The 18,065-nt window shown below is 37.7% G+C and overlaps 3 protein-coding genes across 6 annotated transcripts; 2 read left to right on the forward strand and 1 right to left on the reverse strand.

Annotated features, from left to right (window-relative positions):
• Positions 1-1,015: 1,015 nt before the first annotated feature.
• Positions 1,016-11,423, forward strand: prkacba (protein kinase, cAMP-dependent, catalytic, beta a). 3 transcript variants are annotated; one of them, XM_047036950.1, is made up of 11 exons: positions 1,016-1,461; positions 4,373-4,381; positions 5,127-5,188; positions 5,440-5,568; positions 7,113-7,211; positions 7,325-7,407; positions 7,577-7,703; positions 8,776-8,871; positions 9,032-9,154; positions 9,318-9,482; positions 9,664-11,423. In XM_047036950.1, exons 1-11 carry the CDS (start codon positions 1,416-1,418, stop codon positions 9,787-9,789), a joined length of 1,065 nt encoding a protein of 354 aa, XP_046892906.1. In that variant the 5' UTR covers positions 1,016-1,415; the 3' UTR covers positions 9,790-11,423. The 3 variants fall into 3 exon arrangements, with proteins under 3 accessions (XP_046892906.1, XP_046892907.1, XP_046892905.1); XM_047036951.1 differs by lacking the exon at positions 4,373-4,381; XM_047036949.1 differs by lacking the exons at positions 1,016-1,461; positions 4,373-4,381 and adding an exon at positions 3,005-3,316.
• A 1,183-nt stretch (positions 11,424-12,606) lies between these two features.
• samd13 (sterile alpha motif domain containing 13) lies at positions 12,607-15,283 on the forward strand. Its single transcript, XM_047036948.1, has 5 exons — positions 12,607-12,810; positions 13,306-13,443; positions 13,808-13,850; positions 13,956-14,070; positions 14,202-15,283. The coding sequence occupies exons 2-5, from the start codon at positions 13,416-13,418 to the stop codon at positions 14,343-14,345; spliced, it is 330 nt and encodes a 109-aa protein (XP_046892904.1). The 5' UTR covers positions 12,607-12,810; positions 13,306-13,415; the 3' UTR covers positions 14,346-15,283.
• A 100-nt stretch (positions 15,284-15,383) lies between these two features.
• uox (urate oxidase) lies at positions 15,384-17,938 on the reverse strand. Of its 2 annotated transcripts, none has more exons than XM_047036971.1 (8): positions 17,831-17,938; positions 17,285-17,497; positions 17,076-17,192; positions 16,725-16,803; positions 16,389-16,575; positions 16,002-16,125; positions 15,803-15,886; positions 15,384-15,640 (listed from the first exon to the last, which is right to left on the reverse strand). In XM_047036971.1, the coding sequence occupies exons 1-8, from the start codon at positions 17,846-17,848 to the stop codon at positions 15,566-15,568; spliced, it is 897 nt and encodes a 298-aa protein (XP_046892927.1). In that variant the 5' UTR covers positions 17,849-17,938; the 3' UTR covers positions 15,384-15,565. The 2 variants fall into 2 exon arrangements, with proteins under 2 accessions (XP_046892927.1, XP_046892926.1); XM_047036970.1 differs by having other exon boundaries at positions 17,285-17,500; positions 17,831-17,897.
• Between the last annotated feature and the right edge of the window lie 127 nt (positions 17,939-18,065).

The raw sequence follows: 18,065 nt of genomic DNA on the forward strand, positions 1-18,065 counted from the left end.
ACTATGCCTACTTTGGCCTATTTCTCAAACATATGGTAGCTTATTCAATTTAACCTCGTAAACGAATGTAAATCTTGATTTATTAGGACATTAATTCACAGGGTCCAACAAGAACTACGTTGAACTGCTTTTACAAATGGGTTGAATTTAACTCCCTGACTGTAGCCTAACGTGCGCAACGTACAGCCTGCACAAAAGATACGCTCTCTATGCAAAACACAAAAATCAGTGTTGTCATCTTTTGGAACATTTTTATGGTTCCTCTTTTTAGTTACAAAATGGTTATAATAAAGAATACGTGAACACACGGAACCAAGCTATTTGTCCTGGCTTTTGTATACAAAACAGCATAGCCTATACATGTCATTAACTTGCTTCTGCCAAAGCGCAACCAGTTTCAAAATAAAAACATTTCACAGTAGGCCTATGCCATTCATAGTAGGCTATGCAATACAATAAAATGGAATGGAGCATCATCTAATATTTTTTATGAAAACTGGTACGGTAAATAACAACACTACAGAAAAAAAGAAGAAGCATTACGTGTTATTGAAATGACTGCTGGCAGCTGATGTTATCTCTGGGGGATTTTGTTTAATACTTTTCATTAGCCTATATTTCCATATTAGAATGTCATAGACTGATGGAAAATAGCATAGTCTAGGCATATTGTCCTGATATGACGGTGTGATAAACCTTTTCTGATTCGGATTCTGAGAGTTTTTTTGTTGTTTTTCTTACTTGGACAGCTCCGTTTACGTTTACAATGAGAACATCATTTCATGGTGTGCAAAAAAACTAGGTCTATAGTCGTTGTGAAAAAGTAACGATGACCTGTCAAAAGGTCGGACAAACCGGCGGGATATATATTTTTTACATTACTCAATCATTCAATGTGATTATACTGCTATTTTACTACTATTTCTTGTACTGTTTTTTGAAAAACGGACTCAGTGGAGAAAATATATATTTTGCTCATTGGTTAAGGTTTGGGATTGAAAACAAGCAACACTTATGTGTACCGCTAGGTGGCTCGGGAGATTAAGGACAATTGTGTTGATTTTTTTCTGATTAGTGACTGTCAATGGTTTAGAACGGCAGGCTGAGTTCAAAAGCCTGAATAATGCCTTCACATTAATGATAACGGTGGTTTACTATTTGAACGACTAAATGCATCTTGAATACCGGATTTTCATTTTGAATACAAGGTAGTTCCCACAACACGGATCCTATCCTGTCCGGCAGTGGAGACGACATTGATGTTAGCCAGCCAGCTAACAGGCTGAAATCGTAGCTGGCTGAAGACGAATAGCTTGCTGGCTAGCTCGCTTACTGTGGTAGCTAGCAGAAGACCCCAACATAATCGCCATCATCGCTTTTAGCTTGCTAGTCGTTTAACGCCGTGTCTTCATACGATGGGAAACGCTGCAACCGCCAAGAAAGGCAATGAACAAGAAAGCGGTGAGTAAATGGTGCTAAAACAGCTATCCAGCTAGCTATCTGTATAATTGACTATGAGACTAAACTAGCACATAAGTGTTTTAACAAGCTGGTACAATATTAAACGGACTTGATTGAGACCTAGCAGCAGCAGTCTTGCTGCTTCTGTAGCTACTAGTGTGTGCAGCAAGCTTAGTAGTAAATCCCAATAGCAGCTAGCTAACATAACCAGCTAGGCTAACTAACAGGCTACAGGTATTAACCCAAATCTAACGGTCTGGCCGAGCTGACGACGAGTCGGAGGGCACGGTAGCTACGGCAGTCAAGTGTACAGTAGCGAATAATTGTTATTAAAACGTATATGGAAAATCTACCTTGGCCACAAACTGTTTGGTTAGGCTATCTAGCTAATTCAACGGTGGTGTATCTTAGATCTAGCCAACTAAATTAGACTAGCAATCCACCTTGCAAGGTAAATAAGGCCTTGTAGCAATGCACCGCGATAGCTAACACTAGTTAGCTACAGTGGACTGGTAGTGAGCTAGGACTAGCTAGCGTTAAATATAAACCATTATCGTAGCTAGCAGGTAAATGTGCAAACCTTTTGTTTGGATGTTTACGATGCAGTGTTGAGGCAATCTTATTCTAGCCTGTCGAGTAAATGTAAATAGAAATTGGCATAATTGATGACTTGTACAATGCCTAATATAGCTTGCATGAATGTTTTAAATAATTCATGAAGTCTAAGATATATAGCGTATACATATCATAGATGTGTATGTCTGTGTATCAACAAACCAGCATTGCCATTAAGTGAAATAACATTGGCTCAAATTATCATCATCATTGAAAAGTTGTTACTAAGTAGAGTCAATGATCGATCGCACCTTGTCAAATGCACCTGTTAAAAACAGAAGCCAGGGGGCACTGTGGCTTGTATGTAGTTTTACTGTGTGTCATTTGTGACTGGGTTAACCCACCATATTGCATCATGGCCAGTAGTATGTCTAGAGAGCACTGTTCTTGACCTGCTGTCTGATTGGCAGACATGGCAACATAGACCTGTGTCATCAGTAACTTGTATCTATTTTGAACAGGCACAGAACTACTGTATAACTACACATTTCACAGACCCTCACTACTGCTCTCACAGCTGTCTATGTAAAAGGAAGCCACATTTGGTTTCACCACATTCCATGTAACAAACATAAGACCTATATTGAACTTACATTTTTCTGTATCTATTTCAGTCAGATAAAACCTCAGGAGTTGGGTTACTTATTTTAGGGCTTTAATAAAGCCTGATTTGGGAAAAGCCTTGATAACTGCATTGTTCAGAATAACCACTGGAGGGCATTAGCAACAAAAATAAATGAAAAAAACATTACTTGAACACGGTTCTGAAATGAATATGCCCTTAAACATTTTAACTCTGCAGTTGTTTCTTTGTGTGCTTTATACATTTTGTATCAATAAACATTCTTGTGGAAACATGTTTGTGCACAGACTTAGGACCACAGGCCAGACAAAAACGCCTTTGGTTGCTCAAATAGGGGCGTAAAGTACTTGAACAGGAAGCTCAACCAGCTTAGTATGTGGTTAGCCAAGCGTTGCTTTTCACTTGCTGGGAACAGGAAGTGTCTATCACTTTGTATGGCCTGCAAACAGAAAGCTTTGGTTGGGTTATTTACTAGCTGTAAATGTGGATGAAGAACTTGTCTTGAAATGGCCCAGGGAAAGGACCACTCTTTCCTAAAGCTGGACGACCTGGCAAACCGATTCTTCCACAAGTATCGCAAGGGTAACCAAGAGCAGAAAGGACATGAGAGTGAAGGGCCTCACTTGTCAGAGTTTACCACCATTTGGGATAAATTAAGTAAGTGTGTTAACGCTATGCTGTCAGATTACTCAAACAGGCTTTAAGCTTATATTTAGGACAAAGGAAAAAATGCTACACAGTGGATACTTGGTCCTTCCTGTATTGCATAATAGCAAACATTTAATTTTTAGTTCCAGCCTACAGAGAGCAAAAATAATAGGTAAATTGTGGTTGAAGGGTTAAGAATGTCTTAATTGTATTGAAGTGTAGAGGTTCTGTGGCCATGTTGCTTGTGAGATGGTCAGCGAAAAAGGTTGGCATTTTCACTCCCGGCATCGATTTTTACTCTAAATACTCACCAAAACAACGGCTTAAAATGCAATCTATTGCTCTCTGAGTGAAACTTCCTCTTTCGGTACATAACTGCAAACTATGACTGTAGCTTTCCAGGCATTTACTCATTTAAAAGATATGTTAGTGTGTATTTACTGCAAGAAATAAGCTCACCTTTAAGGTAGAGTGTTTGCATTTGAAACTGATCTAAAGCGGTACTACAGTAGCTGACACCCCTTCTTGTAATCATTGAATACTTTCTGTCATGGACACACATTCTGTAAAACCGCTTTGTTCAATTTGCACTCATTTCACTCATCAGAATAGATATCAATCTGTGCTGTCATTTTCTGTGTACTTCTTGGAGTAGTGTATGATATATCTTCATTAATCACTGTTGTTTTTCTCCTTTTTTGTCTCCAACGTTTCAGCTGTAACTCTTATGTTGCATGTGTTTTTACTGGGGAAGTTTTAAACATTCAATAACGTGCTTCTTCTATTGCCAGATAGATGAGCCTACATTAAATTAAGTAAACATAAACATACGCAGTTAGCATATGCATTGACCAAAATTGTACAGTCTGCTCTAAACCAAAGTAACTAAGTTGTCTTGAGGCAGTGTCTGTCTTACATTGTCTTCTATGTCATTTTGTTGTATTACATCTAATCCACTTGACCAATGATCTTATTTTAGCAGTACATAAATCTTTCTTCCCTCTTTTTCTCCTTCGTTTCCATCCATGTGGGTGAATGTTCCTGCAAATCGTTGGTGAACTATAGAGACTTTTGGTATGCTCATTCTTTCACAAGCTGTCCTAAGTCATAGAGAAAGTAGATTCAACATTTTGCAAAATACTTTCAAAAAAAGAAAAATTGGCCTACATTGTGGCTAGCACATGGATTAGCAAATTATCTGCGTTTTTGCTATTCACTAAGAACCTTGATCCAACATGCACAATGTGCCTCTCAGTGAGTAACCAATCCGGCATGGTAAAAAATTTGCACGGGCAACCTGACGTGCTCCCACAGTATACATACGAACCACTACATGTAGGCATGCCCGATAACACAATGGATTTAGCCGATAGTGTTATTGACATTTCTCTGTTACTACGGACGGCTGTCTGCTGTGATTTCCACAACTTGCTTATTTTTTTGCTTGCACTGTAGTTAACGGTTTGCTGTTGATGTTGAACTTTCCCATTACCAATGCTAGTTTTTCGTCTTGGAATAGGCATAGCAGGAATCTTGGAAGGGAACAGTCTCTCTTTCAATTGACCTGCTTAAGAAGCACTTGAGAGCTTTTTGCATCTCTTCTTCTTTGAATTGCCTGCCTATTAGGTGTTTGGGTTTTGTTGTAACCCAAAAAAATAAAAACTTTACGTTTAAGCCTGACCCAAGTATTTATTCATTTGGTTTGTGTTTTGATCCCCACACACAATTCCCTAAACAAGTTGTCCATTTTGCTAGCCAGAAACTCTTGTCCATCTTGTCTACAGGCATGCTAATTGTTTCCCTTGGTATCTTTTTGCAGTGAAAGAATTCTTAGCAAAAGCCAAAGAAGATTTTTTAAGGAAATGGGAGTGTCCACCACAGGTATGGCAATGTTAAATCGATTATTTGTTGTACTTTCTAAAAGGGAGTAGTTCCACTTCTGACTACATTATAACTAAATGATTCTGCATGGTAAAGGAAGCCCCTGATGGTTTAGATTAATGGTGTATAAGAGGTTGATTGTGCAATTTGTATCAAATGCGTTTATCAATGGCTCCAACACTATCGCTACTGCAAATGTTGCAAAAGAGCTGTTTTGCGGTTTGCGTTTCCCTGATAATATGTTTCCTCAGAGCTCAACTGGCCTGGATGACTTTGATAGGCTGAAGACTCTAGGCACCGGCTCATTTGGGAGAGTTATGTTGGTAAAACATAAAGGAACAGAACAGTTCTATGCCATGAAGATCCTGGACAAACAGAAAGTGGGTATTCACTCGTTTGTTCTGACAACAGTAAAACCAGAACCCCTTTTCATGTCATTTCTAAAATGGCTGACTTTATGCAGTGATTGGTTCTAGCCTAACTGTCAATTGTGGTTTAATTTCTTCAAAAGGAAATGGAAAATAATGTTTTTCTGTTTTTTTTTTGGGGGGGGGGGGTTGTGCGCAACATGGTGAAACCTAAAAGACATAGCATAAAAAGCTTCTCTAGACACAATCTACTGTGTGTAGATGTGCCAAAATATACCTAATGCAAACTCCCCTAATGTTTGCATGTGTGCACTCTCCCTTTTAATCTAAAATGCAAAGCAATTAACTCTCTTTGAAGTCGCTTTGGATAAAAGCGTCTGCTAAATGAATAAATGTAAATGTAATTAACAAATTAGGATAGTTTGTCTTCCCTCTCACATGACCCATTTGAAGGTCAGCATACACATGGCAGTCCTTTGTAGAGGTTACAACAAACATGTGCCTTTTAGATAGACAGTGTAAAAGATAAGAAGTACTGATATACAGTCTAAACATAAACATTACGGGAATATTCAAAGTTGGAAACTTTCCACGTGAATAAACATATGCAGACATGCATATGCAAACATTTATTATACAACTTTTTTAAATGACATTGTAGACTTTTTTGACATTTTGCGAGTAGTAGTTGCCCAACTCGCGCTTGTTGATGGACCCCAAAAGCCGCGAATAATCGAGGTCATGGTGTACTTTTGTGTGGACATAAAGACATCCTACGCTCACTGCTGTAAATATTAAGTCTACTGTATATAAATAAACTTGGTATTAAAATGAACATGGCTTCATTTTACCAAGTAATCACTATGCTAGGTAATGACAAACCGTGTTGGGAAAGTTCACAAGTTCAGTTCATAGTTAAACATTTTGAATAATTAACTAAGTTCACAGCTCCAAAAATGTATTTCAATATGTTGCAAGCTATAATTGAAATCTGTATCTGTTTGCAATACTGCTCTGGGCCTCTACGCAATTCGGCACTCTCACACTTGCCAGGCATAGGGCTGAAACGTTCAGACACAACACTGATGACAAAGACTTTCAAAAACAACAGAACGTTTTATGTTTACGTTTATGTTTCTGGCTGACAATAGGTGCGTTCGACTTCATGCAGCGCCGGCGTCGCCTGCAGCCGCCTGCAGCCCGGCTGACTTGAAGCAGCCAATGTCATTCTCAGTTTCAAGGCAGCCGGCTGCAGCCGGCATAGAGTGCATAGACTTGTTCTCAACTACATTTAAGTTCCCTGTCACATGCTTTTGCAAAAAAACTTTGGCATTTTTTTTTTCTTCAAAATTCCCGACCCGAAATTCCCGTGGAAACTTTCCGGAAATTTACTGGAAACTTTCCGCCCCTTTGCAACCCTAATAAACACCCACAATGTTCAACTGTATACTTTCATGGATAAACAGTTTGGTAGATGATTGTATCTACCTTTGGTTGAATGCAGTTTATTCTATATTTATGTCTAATCATTCCTTTCATTATGCGGTTAACAACAGGTTGTGAAGCTGAAGCAGATAGAACACACTCTAAATGAGAAAAGAATACTCCAGGCTGTCTCCTTCCCCTTTCTTGTCAGACTGGAGTATGCCTTCAAGGTACACAGGATTTAAGTGGTTTAGCCGTTAAATCTGTTTGTCTTATTTTAACAGAAGACAGGCCTGGGAAAGGATAGCCGTGTCTGATAACGGCTTTCATTTTGTTATCACAGGACAACTCCAACCTCTACATGGTGATGGAATACGTCCCGGGCGGAGAGATGTTCTCACACCTCAGACGCATTGGGAGGTTCAGGTAACAGAAATTAACCAAAGAGATCTCTGTTGGTCAGTTTAGCAACTGAATTTCTTCACAGACGAGCCATGTATAGCCGGTTGAACTGTGGCATACTGCATAGCATGCATGGCAATGACGTGTCTGTCCAGACCAAGTGATAACCTCCCCACCCAATTTCTTTTCACAGTGAAAATCATGCACGATTTTATGCAGCTCAAATAGTACTTACCTTTGAGTACCTACACTCGCTAGACCTCATCTACAGAGACCTAAAGCCTGAAAACCTTCTCATCGATCAACATGGGTACATCCAGGTAAACAGCTGGCTGATAATCTACTGAAATTGGCAGCTCATATTTTGCCCTTTTTTGTTTAGTTTTAAGACAATATAATTTGTGGTGACGTTTTGTAAGGTTTTCTCTAGATGTTTTGACAATTCGCGACATCTATTTTCAATTTTTACGCTTCCACCAGTGATATTATGTTTTTGTAATGTCCGTCCATCTATCCATCCCATTCTAATGAACGGGATGTTGTGAGCGCCTTGAGGGACTTTCTTAACATTTTGCACAAACAACCACTTGGACTCAAGGATGAAATTATTTGATTTTGTTGGTCAATGTCACTGTGACCTCACATCCATCAAATGATCAAGAATGTGATATTTCAGGAACGTCTGTAGGGAATTTCATTACATCTGGGATCTCACACGTCCACTTTGATTCAAGGATGAACTCAGAATTTGGTGGTGAAATTGGTTATTGAATGGTAATTCCATTCCAAATATATATATATATCACAGAAATATCAGTAACCCAAAGTTCAAAGACTCTTTGAAGTTCTTCCTGGATCGAAAGGTCATTGGAGGAAGTGCAGTTGACAAAGGCATCGAGTTGCCAATTTGAACACATGTATGTAAACATGGACAGGTACACAACGTGTCATTTTCTAATTGAATATGCCAATAAAAAATTACAACTGTATTGGCTGGTTAATTGGCTTTGCCAAGATGGCAAGATCGAGTCAAACAAAGAAACCATATGACGTTTACATACATACAGCTCTATCTAGATAACTTGCAGTAACAAACACATCTTGGTCTACACGGGTTAACTTAGAATTTTGTCCAAACATCTGTTAAGAACAACCATTAGATCCTTAATTAAAATTATTATTAAAAAGGAAGGCACATTACTTTTCTTGGATGTCCCAAACCAAATAGACTATATTAACTGCATCTTGACTGTGGCAGAGTCATACAATCGTGAGCCAGTTATTTCTAGTTTCTCCTGTCTTGACAGATTTCCCAGTTCCTGTTACATTTAGTGAAAATACAACACATCCCCATGGCTCTGAATGTTTCCCCGGCTATCTGGTGTATCACAGGTCACAGACTTCGGTTTTGCAAAGAGAGTAAAAGGGAGGACTTGGACATTGTGTGGAACTCCAGAGTACTTGGCTCCGGAGATCATCCTCAGCAAGGTAAGCACTTCTTTCCAGTAATGCATCTATCTCCGAATCTACTTCCTGCTTGTGTTGGAATATGCCAAGAACAAATACACTTTTTTTTGATTGAGCAGTTTAAATTTGCACTTTGAGCAATTTCTTTTTCCTCCCCTCTACTGTTCTTTCTGCTTTTTAGGGCTACAACAAAGCAGTGGACTGGTGGGCACTTGGAGTCCTGATTTATGAGATGGCTGCTGGGTACCCTCCCTTCTTTGCTGATCAGCCCATCCAGATCTATGAGAAAATTGTGTCTGGCAAGGTTTGTCCAGAAAGGTTTTCAATTCCACACTTACACTCGTCCCTGTATTTTGAACTTTTTAGTGTCCTCGTCACTAGAGATGTATAGAATTGTGACACCCTACATGGTTGAACAGGTTTTACATCAAAGTGGAAATGCCCATTCTGTTTTTCCTGTTTTGCAGGTACGATTCCCCTCCCATTTTAGCTCGGACCTGAAGGACCTTCTGAGGAACCTGCTCCAAGTGGACCTGACCAAGCGATTTGGCAATCTGAAGAACGGAGTGAACGACATCAAGAACCACAAATGGTTCGCCACAACTGACTGGATCGCCATCTACGAAAGAAAGGTAGGCAAAAAACCTTGATCATTGAATGCATTCGTAGAACACCCAATTTGAAGTAATATTTACACCTTATAGATAAATGCTTTGCTAACATTGCAAAATTGTGCTATTCACACTAAATTGTTTGAAATGTATGTAATGGCCCATTTATCTTTCTCTGATCATAATCAATCTCAACGGTTAGGTGGAGGCTCCTTTCATACCGAAATGCAGAGGACCGGGAGACACAAGCAACTTTGATGACTATGAAGAGGAGGAGGTCCGCGTCTCAGACACAGAAAAGTGTGCAAAAGAGTTTTCTGAATTCTAATGCATTGCCAGGGGGTTCTGTCCGGGCTCTCTCACACATGCACGCGCACACACAGTCATTGGGATTTTTTTTGCACTCTTTCGAAAGGTGATGGGGAAGCTAAGACCATCATGTGTTTAAAACAATTGCCTAGTTCCTTCATTCCACAAGGCTGAATGAGGTCCTTCTTGCCATGATCCTCCTAGCGTGCAGAGTAAGCACTGACGTATACACAGGCACATTATGCAGACATCCCTTGTGCTGCACACATACTAGACCACGTTTGTATCGTTTTTCTTCTTTTTTGAATATATATATATATATATGTACATACATATATTTGTTGCTTTTTAGAATTCCCCTCCCTCCCTTCCCACCATTTTGAACCAAGTGATTATTTGCAAAGCAAGATGAAAACCAATTATAGCCCATTTTATAGTGGCACAAAGAGTGATTGATTGTACTAGGCGGAATTGCACATATTTGTGATTTAAGGTGTGTGTGTGTGTGTGGGGGGGGGGGGGGGTAGGGAGTATTCTTCTTGTTGTTTTTTTACTCCCAGTTATTGCCACAAACTCTTGCCAGTTATTGTCTGTTACATGCCTAAGTGTGTTTTAGGTTCAAATTCAAGATTTTTGGCCCAGACTCTAATCCTAAACATGTTACTTAAGAACTAGACCTGTCTTTGTGCAAATAGAAAAGAACATATATCAAGTGAATACAATTATTATTATTTTTTTTAAACCTTGTGTTTCTAGAGCATGACCAAAATGTTACCAAGAAATCGGAGAGAGAGTTAAGTTTAATATCACTGAGATATTGTGTTTTCAGTGTTTATAATCACATTGGCATTCAGTCCAACAAGAGGGTATCAAAGAGTGGCAAACCTAATTATGTCAAAGCTGTATTAGTTTCTAATTTCACATTTCTTTTCATTTTCTTTTCCTTCTCTCTTTTTTACAGTTTGTCAGGTCACAGGGCATTTCTTTTTACCTCAGTTTAGGTATTATATTGAAATTCAACTTGAGATTAATATATATACCAGGTACAACAACGTTTTAAGTCCGAAGAAAACTTGTGGACAGAAATGACCCAAATATGTATGCGGACATTTATTTTGGAAATGAAAAGTGATGATTTGGTGGCCTGGTTGTTATCAGGTTTCGTAGAGGGTATGAAGTTGTGGCTGTAAAGATGTGTGGGTCACATGGAAAGAGTTGTATTTATTTTTTGTATTTTTTTGTTGGCCATCTATTAACATCATGATAAAACAAAATTATATTATTTTGTTATTTTATTTTACCCCAGAATGTTTGTACCTCCATACATGACCATAGTGCATGTGTTGCTTCTGGCTTGTATGGAAAATGATGATGTTTGAGTTCAAAGTTTTATTCTCAAAAACGAATACTCACGTACGGCTTTCACTTATTGATTTTTGAGCGCTTCAGCACATTTGACATCTTGTTTTACTGAATTTCACAAGACACAATTCTTTTAGATTTTTTTATTTATACTTCTATGTTGTCTAATAAACCTTCATAGTTTTGATATGTTCAAGGTTCTTTCAGATTTATTTAATAGTGTTAAAAAAGATTTACCTATTACTCCTATTTGATCTAAAATGGAAATAAAACCAACACATTTACTACTTACTCCATAAAAATTATTGACTCCCATGTCCATTCTATGTCCAGTTCTGCAACGAATTTCATATACATTAAAAGGATATTGTGTATTTATCCACTCTAAATGAAAGGCCCTTACCAACTTGAATTGAATTTCCACAATTGAGTACAACTATTGATTGACGAAAGGGGTATGACAGGACTAGATCTGGATTAAATCATCTGGATAAAATTGTAGTAAGCCCCTTAGTAGTAAGCTTGTGCAAAGTCTCAGCATGTTTTAAAAAAATATATAAAAATAACAATAATTGATTGATACATATTTATATATATCAAGGTAGATTCTTTCCCCCCAATCATGTGTGTAATGTTTGTTGACAAGTTCTTAAATGTAAATTATAGCAAGTTTTCATGAGCCAACCAAAACTCCTTGCATATGGAAGTAAGTTTAATTTAATCTTCTTTATAGTTAAACAAGAGTATGGGCCATAATTTGAAATATCTATGTATTTAGTTTGTTGGATATCTTGCACAATGTCATTTAGAAAACAGACACTTTTCCCCACCCATATTTACTTGTATTTGCAAGGGAAGTATAATATACTTTGCTGTAGCATTTTATGTAACAAAGGATATATGTCACAAATAAATTAAATTCTTCGTATAAATATTCTTAAATCGTTTGTTTTCAATTTAAACATATGATATCCACTTACTGTTAGCAATTATGCTGCAGTGACTTTCATTGACATGTAGGGTAATAAATGCTGGATCCCTTTTGATAAGTTAGAAGTTGGCATATGGCTTTACACTGAGAAGATCACACACAAGTTTAAAGTTTTGTAAAGAAAAGAAAAATCTAATTGTATGTACACATCAGATTTTCTTAGTTTTTGTAATGAATGTGAAGAAAGAGTAGAGATAAGCACTTCTTATTGTAGGCTTGTTTGAAAAAGGAAATCCTTTAAAGAACAATGCATTCATGAAAATAAATCTTATTTAATGCAGTTTTCACCATTTGAAGGGAGCTTATGGAACAAAATATTTGTATTTTTTTGAAAGCCAAGTATTTTTTTGTGAGAGGAATACGGAGTAGCATACTTACTTAAATATATAAAACGTGTTGTATTTTCTTATTACACATAAATTATGAATAAGTAATTAATTGCTCACTAAACAGTAACTTGACTAAGATAAAACTCCACATCCCACAATGCAAATGGTCTGCATGTGGGTTGAGGAAGCTTAACTGAACTGATGTTAGACCATTATCTAGCTAGCTTTATTACGCTACAAGATGTTTAGGTTTTCACTAATAGCATATGTTTGAACATGACTTGTATTTTGAGTGGTAATCATAAAATATTCGTTTGTAGAACTGACCTTATGACGCCCTGAAAAAGGAAAAAATAAGGTATGTAGCTTATGTGATGGGGGCTAGAAAGCCTCATGGCTGGCTGGAGGAGGGGTGTGCGCGAGAAATGAAAAACGACACAAACATGTATTGTTTAATGCTATAATGTATATCTAGGTGTTTCAATTACATGACTTCATTGTTAAAGTCGTTATATAATTGTATATGTTATGCGCGTAACTGCATCCGAGTCAGAGATGGACAGCTTGCTATCAAGCTAGCTAGACTAGCTGTCAAATTGAGTTTTTGTCATTTTAGTCAGTGTGAGAGCTTCAATGTAGCTCGTAGATTGGCTAGCTCTAGCTAGTTTTGGCCATGATTTTGAATCGATTGGTATTAACATTTATATAAAAATGCCCTGTCTTTATGTTCCATTTTTGAAATTACATATATTTTTAATAGACGTACAATTGCTGTATATGTAATGTCTCCTACGAAAAGGTATCATGAATGTTTACAGTACGTACTGAAGTGTACACTTCACTTTTTTTTCAGGGTACAGTCCAGTAAGAGGAAACCGAAAACCAATGTCTGAATCCGAAGGAAAGCGGTGTTGCTGGTGGAAACGTCATCCTAAATAAGTTTTGAAACGGACATTTCATCTAATGAAAACTCACTGCAAACTTACAGACCGTAAGACTTAATTTTCCTGCCTTATATTGATGCTGCATAAAATTTACCAGCACTGGTCTCTCTTCAAGGAATGCAAAAGGACCTAGGAATAGGAATGTTCTCTGGCATTTAAGGAGGTGTTACTGTAGAGCTAGAGCCGAGATTTAGATGCAGTGCGATAACAGGCAATGTACACTTAACACAGAAGCACATTTCTACTTGCAGCAAGTTAATTGGGATGACAATATTCTGTTGGAAAATGAATTTGCTTTATTTAAAAGATTCAAATCTGACTATGCTGCTTGGTTGTAGTTGTGTGATTGTTACTATTTTAGATTACTATTATATATTTTAAGACAATTCCTGCTTGCTTGTTATGTTGCAGACGGCATGGACAATAAGGCAAATGGCTCAGTTGAAACCAAAAGGTAATCATTGCAACTTATCAGTGTGACCTTGAGGACCATAAATGAATATTCTGTGTTGGAGCAGCACTTGATTCTAACGGAATATAATGCATTATGACCTTACAGCCCTGTGGAGAATGGACAGACCTTGCCGGACCCTGCCAACTGGGCTGTGGCAGACGTAGTGAATTATTTCAAAGCGACAGGATTTGAAGAGCAAGCAACAGCTTTCCAAGATCAGGTATACTTTAGTTGTTTAGTGTAGAATATATAATACATCCACACACAATATTAGCTGTATTAGGTAAAATACATAGGAAAGGTCATGGGAAAGCAAAAGAGAATTCAAACAAATTTTCAATTTCTTAACAGGAAATTGATGGAAAGTCCTTGCTGTTGATGACACGTAATGACGTCCTCACAGGACTGTCAATCAAGCTTGGTCCTGCACTGAAGATCTATGAGTACCACGTGAAGCCACTACAGACCCAGCACCTGAAAAGCAATGTGTCGTAGCATTTTAGAGACACCTGCCCCAGGAAGGACAATCAAACCAGGAGACACATGAGCAGTGTGAATACAGGGTAACAACATAGTGACACAGTAAATAGACTTCTGATGCGACATGTGTATGGGGAGACTGTGAGTGTATGTTTTTATCAGTGTGAAAAATGACCTGTACAGAAAGTCCACCCGCTTATTGACCTTTTGAGCCACTGACGTTTTTTCTGCTGCTTTAAAAGTCTTTGTACCCTATTTTATTTAAGGAGTGGGAAAGGGTGGAGGGTGTTATGCAGGGTGTTTTGTGTTTGAAATGTGTTGTTCAAAATTTGTTGAAAATACATCTAAATAAGATCTTGTTCAATAGTTCAAAATGTATTGTGTATGAAGCTTTTAATATTTAAAGAAAGAGAAACCCAGTTCCAAAATGTATGATCAGTTTTGTAAGTCCTGTTATACAGTGAGTATTTAGCGTGATGCAATGATTTCCAAGTTAGAAGTGTTCTCTACTCAGAAAATACTGTTTACCTACTCACCAATTGTATAGTGAATAATCAAAAGTTATATATTATTTATGTGTTGTGACAGATTATTTCATTTATGTACTTGCCTGTGGTGCTTTCACACATTGTCTAAAAGACAAGGATTAATAACAGTCCAACATGACACTGGAATCAAAAATCTGGATTTTACAAAGATTTGCAATAAATGGTGCTTTTCTCTCACCAAAGACCCATAGTATCATGGATTTAGGCCATATTGTTCCAGTCTCTTAGATGAACCATCTGAGATTTTATCATTGTCACTTCTCTATTAACCATACTCACCTACTTAAATGAATGCACTGACAATTTCTGTAAATTTTTCTGAAAGAGTATCTGCCAAATGACTGAAATGTAATGCATTATTGCTCAGATTTGACTTGGTGCTATTAAAGACACAGTCCAATTATATCAGGTCTTTAGAAGTTTGGTTTTTACACTTCTTAAAATATTTTGTTACGAGGGAGTGTGCCACTATATGCGTGCCTGTTGTATCGAAGATGACACTATATACAGAATAATACTTTATTTCACAGGCAGTACTTTAATCAATGCTCATTTAAACAGTCATGTGTTCAGTGAATTTATGAGGAAATTAAAGAAGCCATTAAGCATGGGCCCAAGTGATATTTGGCAGATTAGATGTCCTAATAGTAAAATGTTTAGTGTTGGTATTCCACCATCGGTTCCTTTTCACAGCTTGGCCAGGGGCTTTCTGCATACCGTTCCTGTGATGTTCCCTGATGGATTGTCTAATGCAAGAAGGACCTTCAAAGAATACATGATAAAGGTTCATAAGTGCAGTGTACATGCAGTACATTTGTATTGCAATTGATACAAGGTACTTGTATGTTGACTGCTTTTAACTGAAAGTGAATTCCATTACTTTAGGACAAAATTATTTTGGTAACTTTTATGAGTCCACCTCACCTCATCCTTGTTGGTGAGTCCCATTTTGGTCATGTCCACAGTGATATAGTGTTTGTTTGGCATGATCATCTCAATCTCCTCCACCTGGATTATAGATCAGAACATACAACTCAGTGTTGATTTAACTTGAATGCTTGCTTGAGTTGACAAAACAAATTAACATAATTAAAATGAACAAAATGTTATTTGTCTTGTTTACCTCTGGCAGTCTATTCAGAACCATGACCTGCGTATCATATAGTGTCTTCTGCACAGAGGGAGAGAACTCGCCCCGGTCATATGGGCCGGCAAACTTCTCAATTATTGTGTTCTTCACACATCTCCTGCATCAGTGAACAGAAACATTTGTTACAATACATTTTTTTGTTACATGACTATTGTTACAATCAGTTTTTAAATTATTTTTTTCCTTTCCCTAAATATTCTTCAGAAATGTGAACATCTAAGGATGTTTCAAAATAAAATTCATAGGAATTAATATTGTACAACATATTGATTTAAATAAAGTATTTTCAGAATCACATTTAATTACTGTTAAATGTGATTTAACAGTTAATGTCCTTTTTCAAGTCATCTCTGCAATTACCACGCTGCATCGAAGTCAACATCTTGGAACCGATTGTAGCGCCACTTAGCACAGACCGAAGTACAGAAGCACCTATCCTTAGTCTCCTGCAAGGTGGTGAAACGATCCCGGAAAAAGCCCTCAAAGCCTGACTGGGTGGTTTTCAGCACTGTCATGTTCTTCACTCCACTGTGAATCACAGGTTTCTCTGTTGGGGACAATAAAACAGCTGGAAATCCACGGATGCACCTCTCTTTAGGTGTGTTGTGTATTGTGAACCTCTCTTTTCCAACTATTAGCAGTAACACTGCTGTGTTTGGAGCCAGCTATATCTACCATGTTCTTTCACTAACTCACCATTGAGGTGATGTTCAACACTGCAGAAACGCCAGGACTCTGGGCTGAAGATAAATGCATGGGCATGTTCCACACCATTCTGTGTCAGGGAGAAATGTAGTTGTATAATCCATAAATATAGAACTATTATTTGTTACATTTGAGCATTTTTATTTATTTAACAGACAGGTTAATCTAAAGTAACATACAAAGGATGCATATAGAACTATAAATATTCAGATAGTCCTGAACTGCTACAGTGTATTTCCTCCAAATTTCCTCTAAAGTTCACTTGCAATGCAATGTCTTTCTAGTTATGTAGATAAAGAAACCATGTTTGTTTTGGCATTTAGCCGGGTTCTGGCATTGTACCTTTTCCAGTCTCTTCCACGGGGCTTCCTCCATGTCCACTTTGGCCCTGGTCACATGTTTGAAAGCTGTTAGGAAATGTTGGCAGATGTCCATTGAAAACTGCTCTATGTTCCGAACCTGATCAAACAAAAACACAAATTGTTGTATTCTGTAAGTAGAAGCATAGGTTTGTCTTGAAGGAGGATGGGATTGAAAGCATAAATACTTACTCCCTTTAGCTTGGCCAAGGCATGGACAGTGTTTTTGACCGTGTCGGTGGGGATAATGTCAGAGTTGTCCCCAGTCAAGTAATCTTTGCGGTTGTTGAGGGTGATCTCAACATTGGCCTTCAGCTCAATGATGTAGTGATGTGTTCCTTCTCTTCTGATGTACAGAACCTTCACAGAGTTCTTCCCATAGCCTGTCCGCACAAACTCTACATTCTGCTAAATAGACAGATTGGGTGTGATATCGCAACTCCTGATACAGATGTGATGGTTAAATGTTTAACTGACTGAAATTCCATTGAATATTTTTGTCCAGTAATGACCTGGACATAAGATTGTTAAGATGAACAGTTAGCTATGTATAGCTTTGTTGTTGAATGCTCGTGTTCATCCTAAGCAAAGAAGGTAAAGTGGTTTGACACAATGGTCATTGACCCCAACATCCGTTCAGAATGCAAATCTTTAGAACTAAAATATCCTTCTAGACTTGATCCATTTGATTTAATTTCAAACTATTTTAACAAAAAAGTACACATAAAATGCTCATACCTGAGATGAGGTTGTCATTGTGTCTGTTCCACTCCTTCTCGGTGAAGTGCCTGATCTCTTTGAAGGATTTTTGAGAGGGGTGGCGCTACCTGTTCAGTCAGTGTTGCACAAGGTGCCAATTTCTTTGAAACAATACATGCTGAACATGTCTTAGGATATTAACTTGATAGTCAAGTTTGTGTAGTTTTACAAGAGATAGCTCATATTAGATCACAAAGAGTTAGTTAATCTCCAT

This window comes from Hypomesus transpacificus, chromosome 16 (assembly GCF_021917145.1).
Source record: "Hypomesus transpacificus isolate Combined female chromosome 16, fHypTra1, whole genome shotgun sequence".
Lineage (NCBI taxonomy): Eukaryota > Metazoa > Chordata > Actinopteri > Osmeriformes > Osmeridae > Hypomesus > Hypomesus transpacificus.

Excerpts from the sequence above, each read along its gene's own strand:
- samd13 (XM_047036948.1), top strand. The coding sequence starts at position 13,416 with ATGAAAACTCACTGCAAACTTACAGACC. Across the intron at positions 13,444-13,807 it reads TCACTGCAAACTTACAGACC|ACGGCATGGACAATAAGGCA; the intron begins GTAAGACTTAAT and ends GTTATGTTGCAG. Across the intron at positions 14,071-14,201 it reads CAACAGCTTTCCAAGATCAG|GAAATTGATGGAAAGTCCTT; the intron begins GTATACTTTAGT and ends ATTTCTTAACAG.
- uox (XM_047036970.1), bottom strand. Across the intron at positions 17,193-17,284 it reads CCTTGGCCAAGCTAAAGGGA|GTTCGGAACATAGAGCAGTT; the intron begins GTAAGTATTTAT and ends TTGTTTGATCAG. Across the intron at positions 16,576-16,724 it reads TGTTGAACATCACCTCAATG|AGAAACCTGTGATTCACAGT; the intron begins GTGAGTTAGTGA and ends TGTCCCCAACAG.
- prkacba (XM_047036949.1), top strand. The coding sequence starts at position 3,166 with ATGGCCCAGGGAAAGGACCACTCTTTCCTAAAGCTGGACGACCTGGCA. Across the intron at positions 5,569-7,112 it reads AGATCCTGGACAAACAGAAA|GTTGTGAAGCTGAAGCAGAT; the intron begins GTGGGTATTCAC and ends GGTTAACAACAG. Across the intron at positions 9,483-9,663 it reads TCGCCATCTACGAAAGAAAG|GTGGAGGCTCCTTTCATACC; the intron begins GTAGGCAAAAAA and ends CTCAACGGTTAG.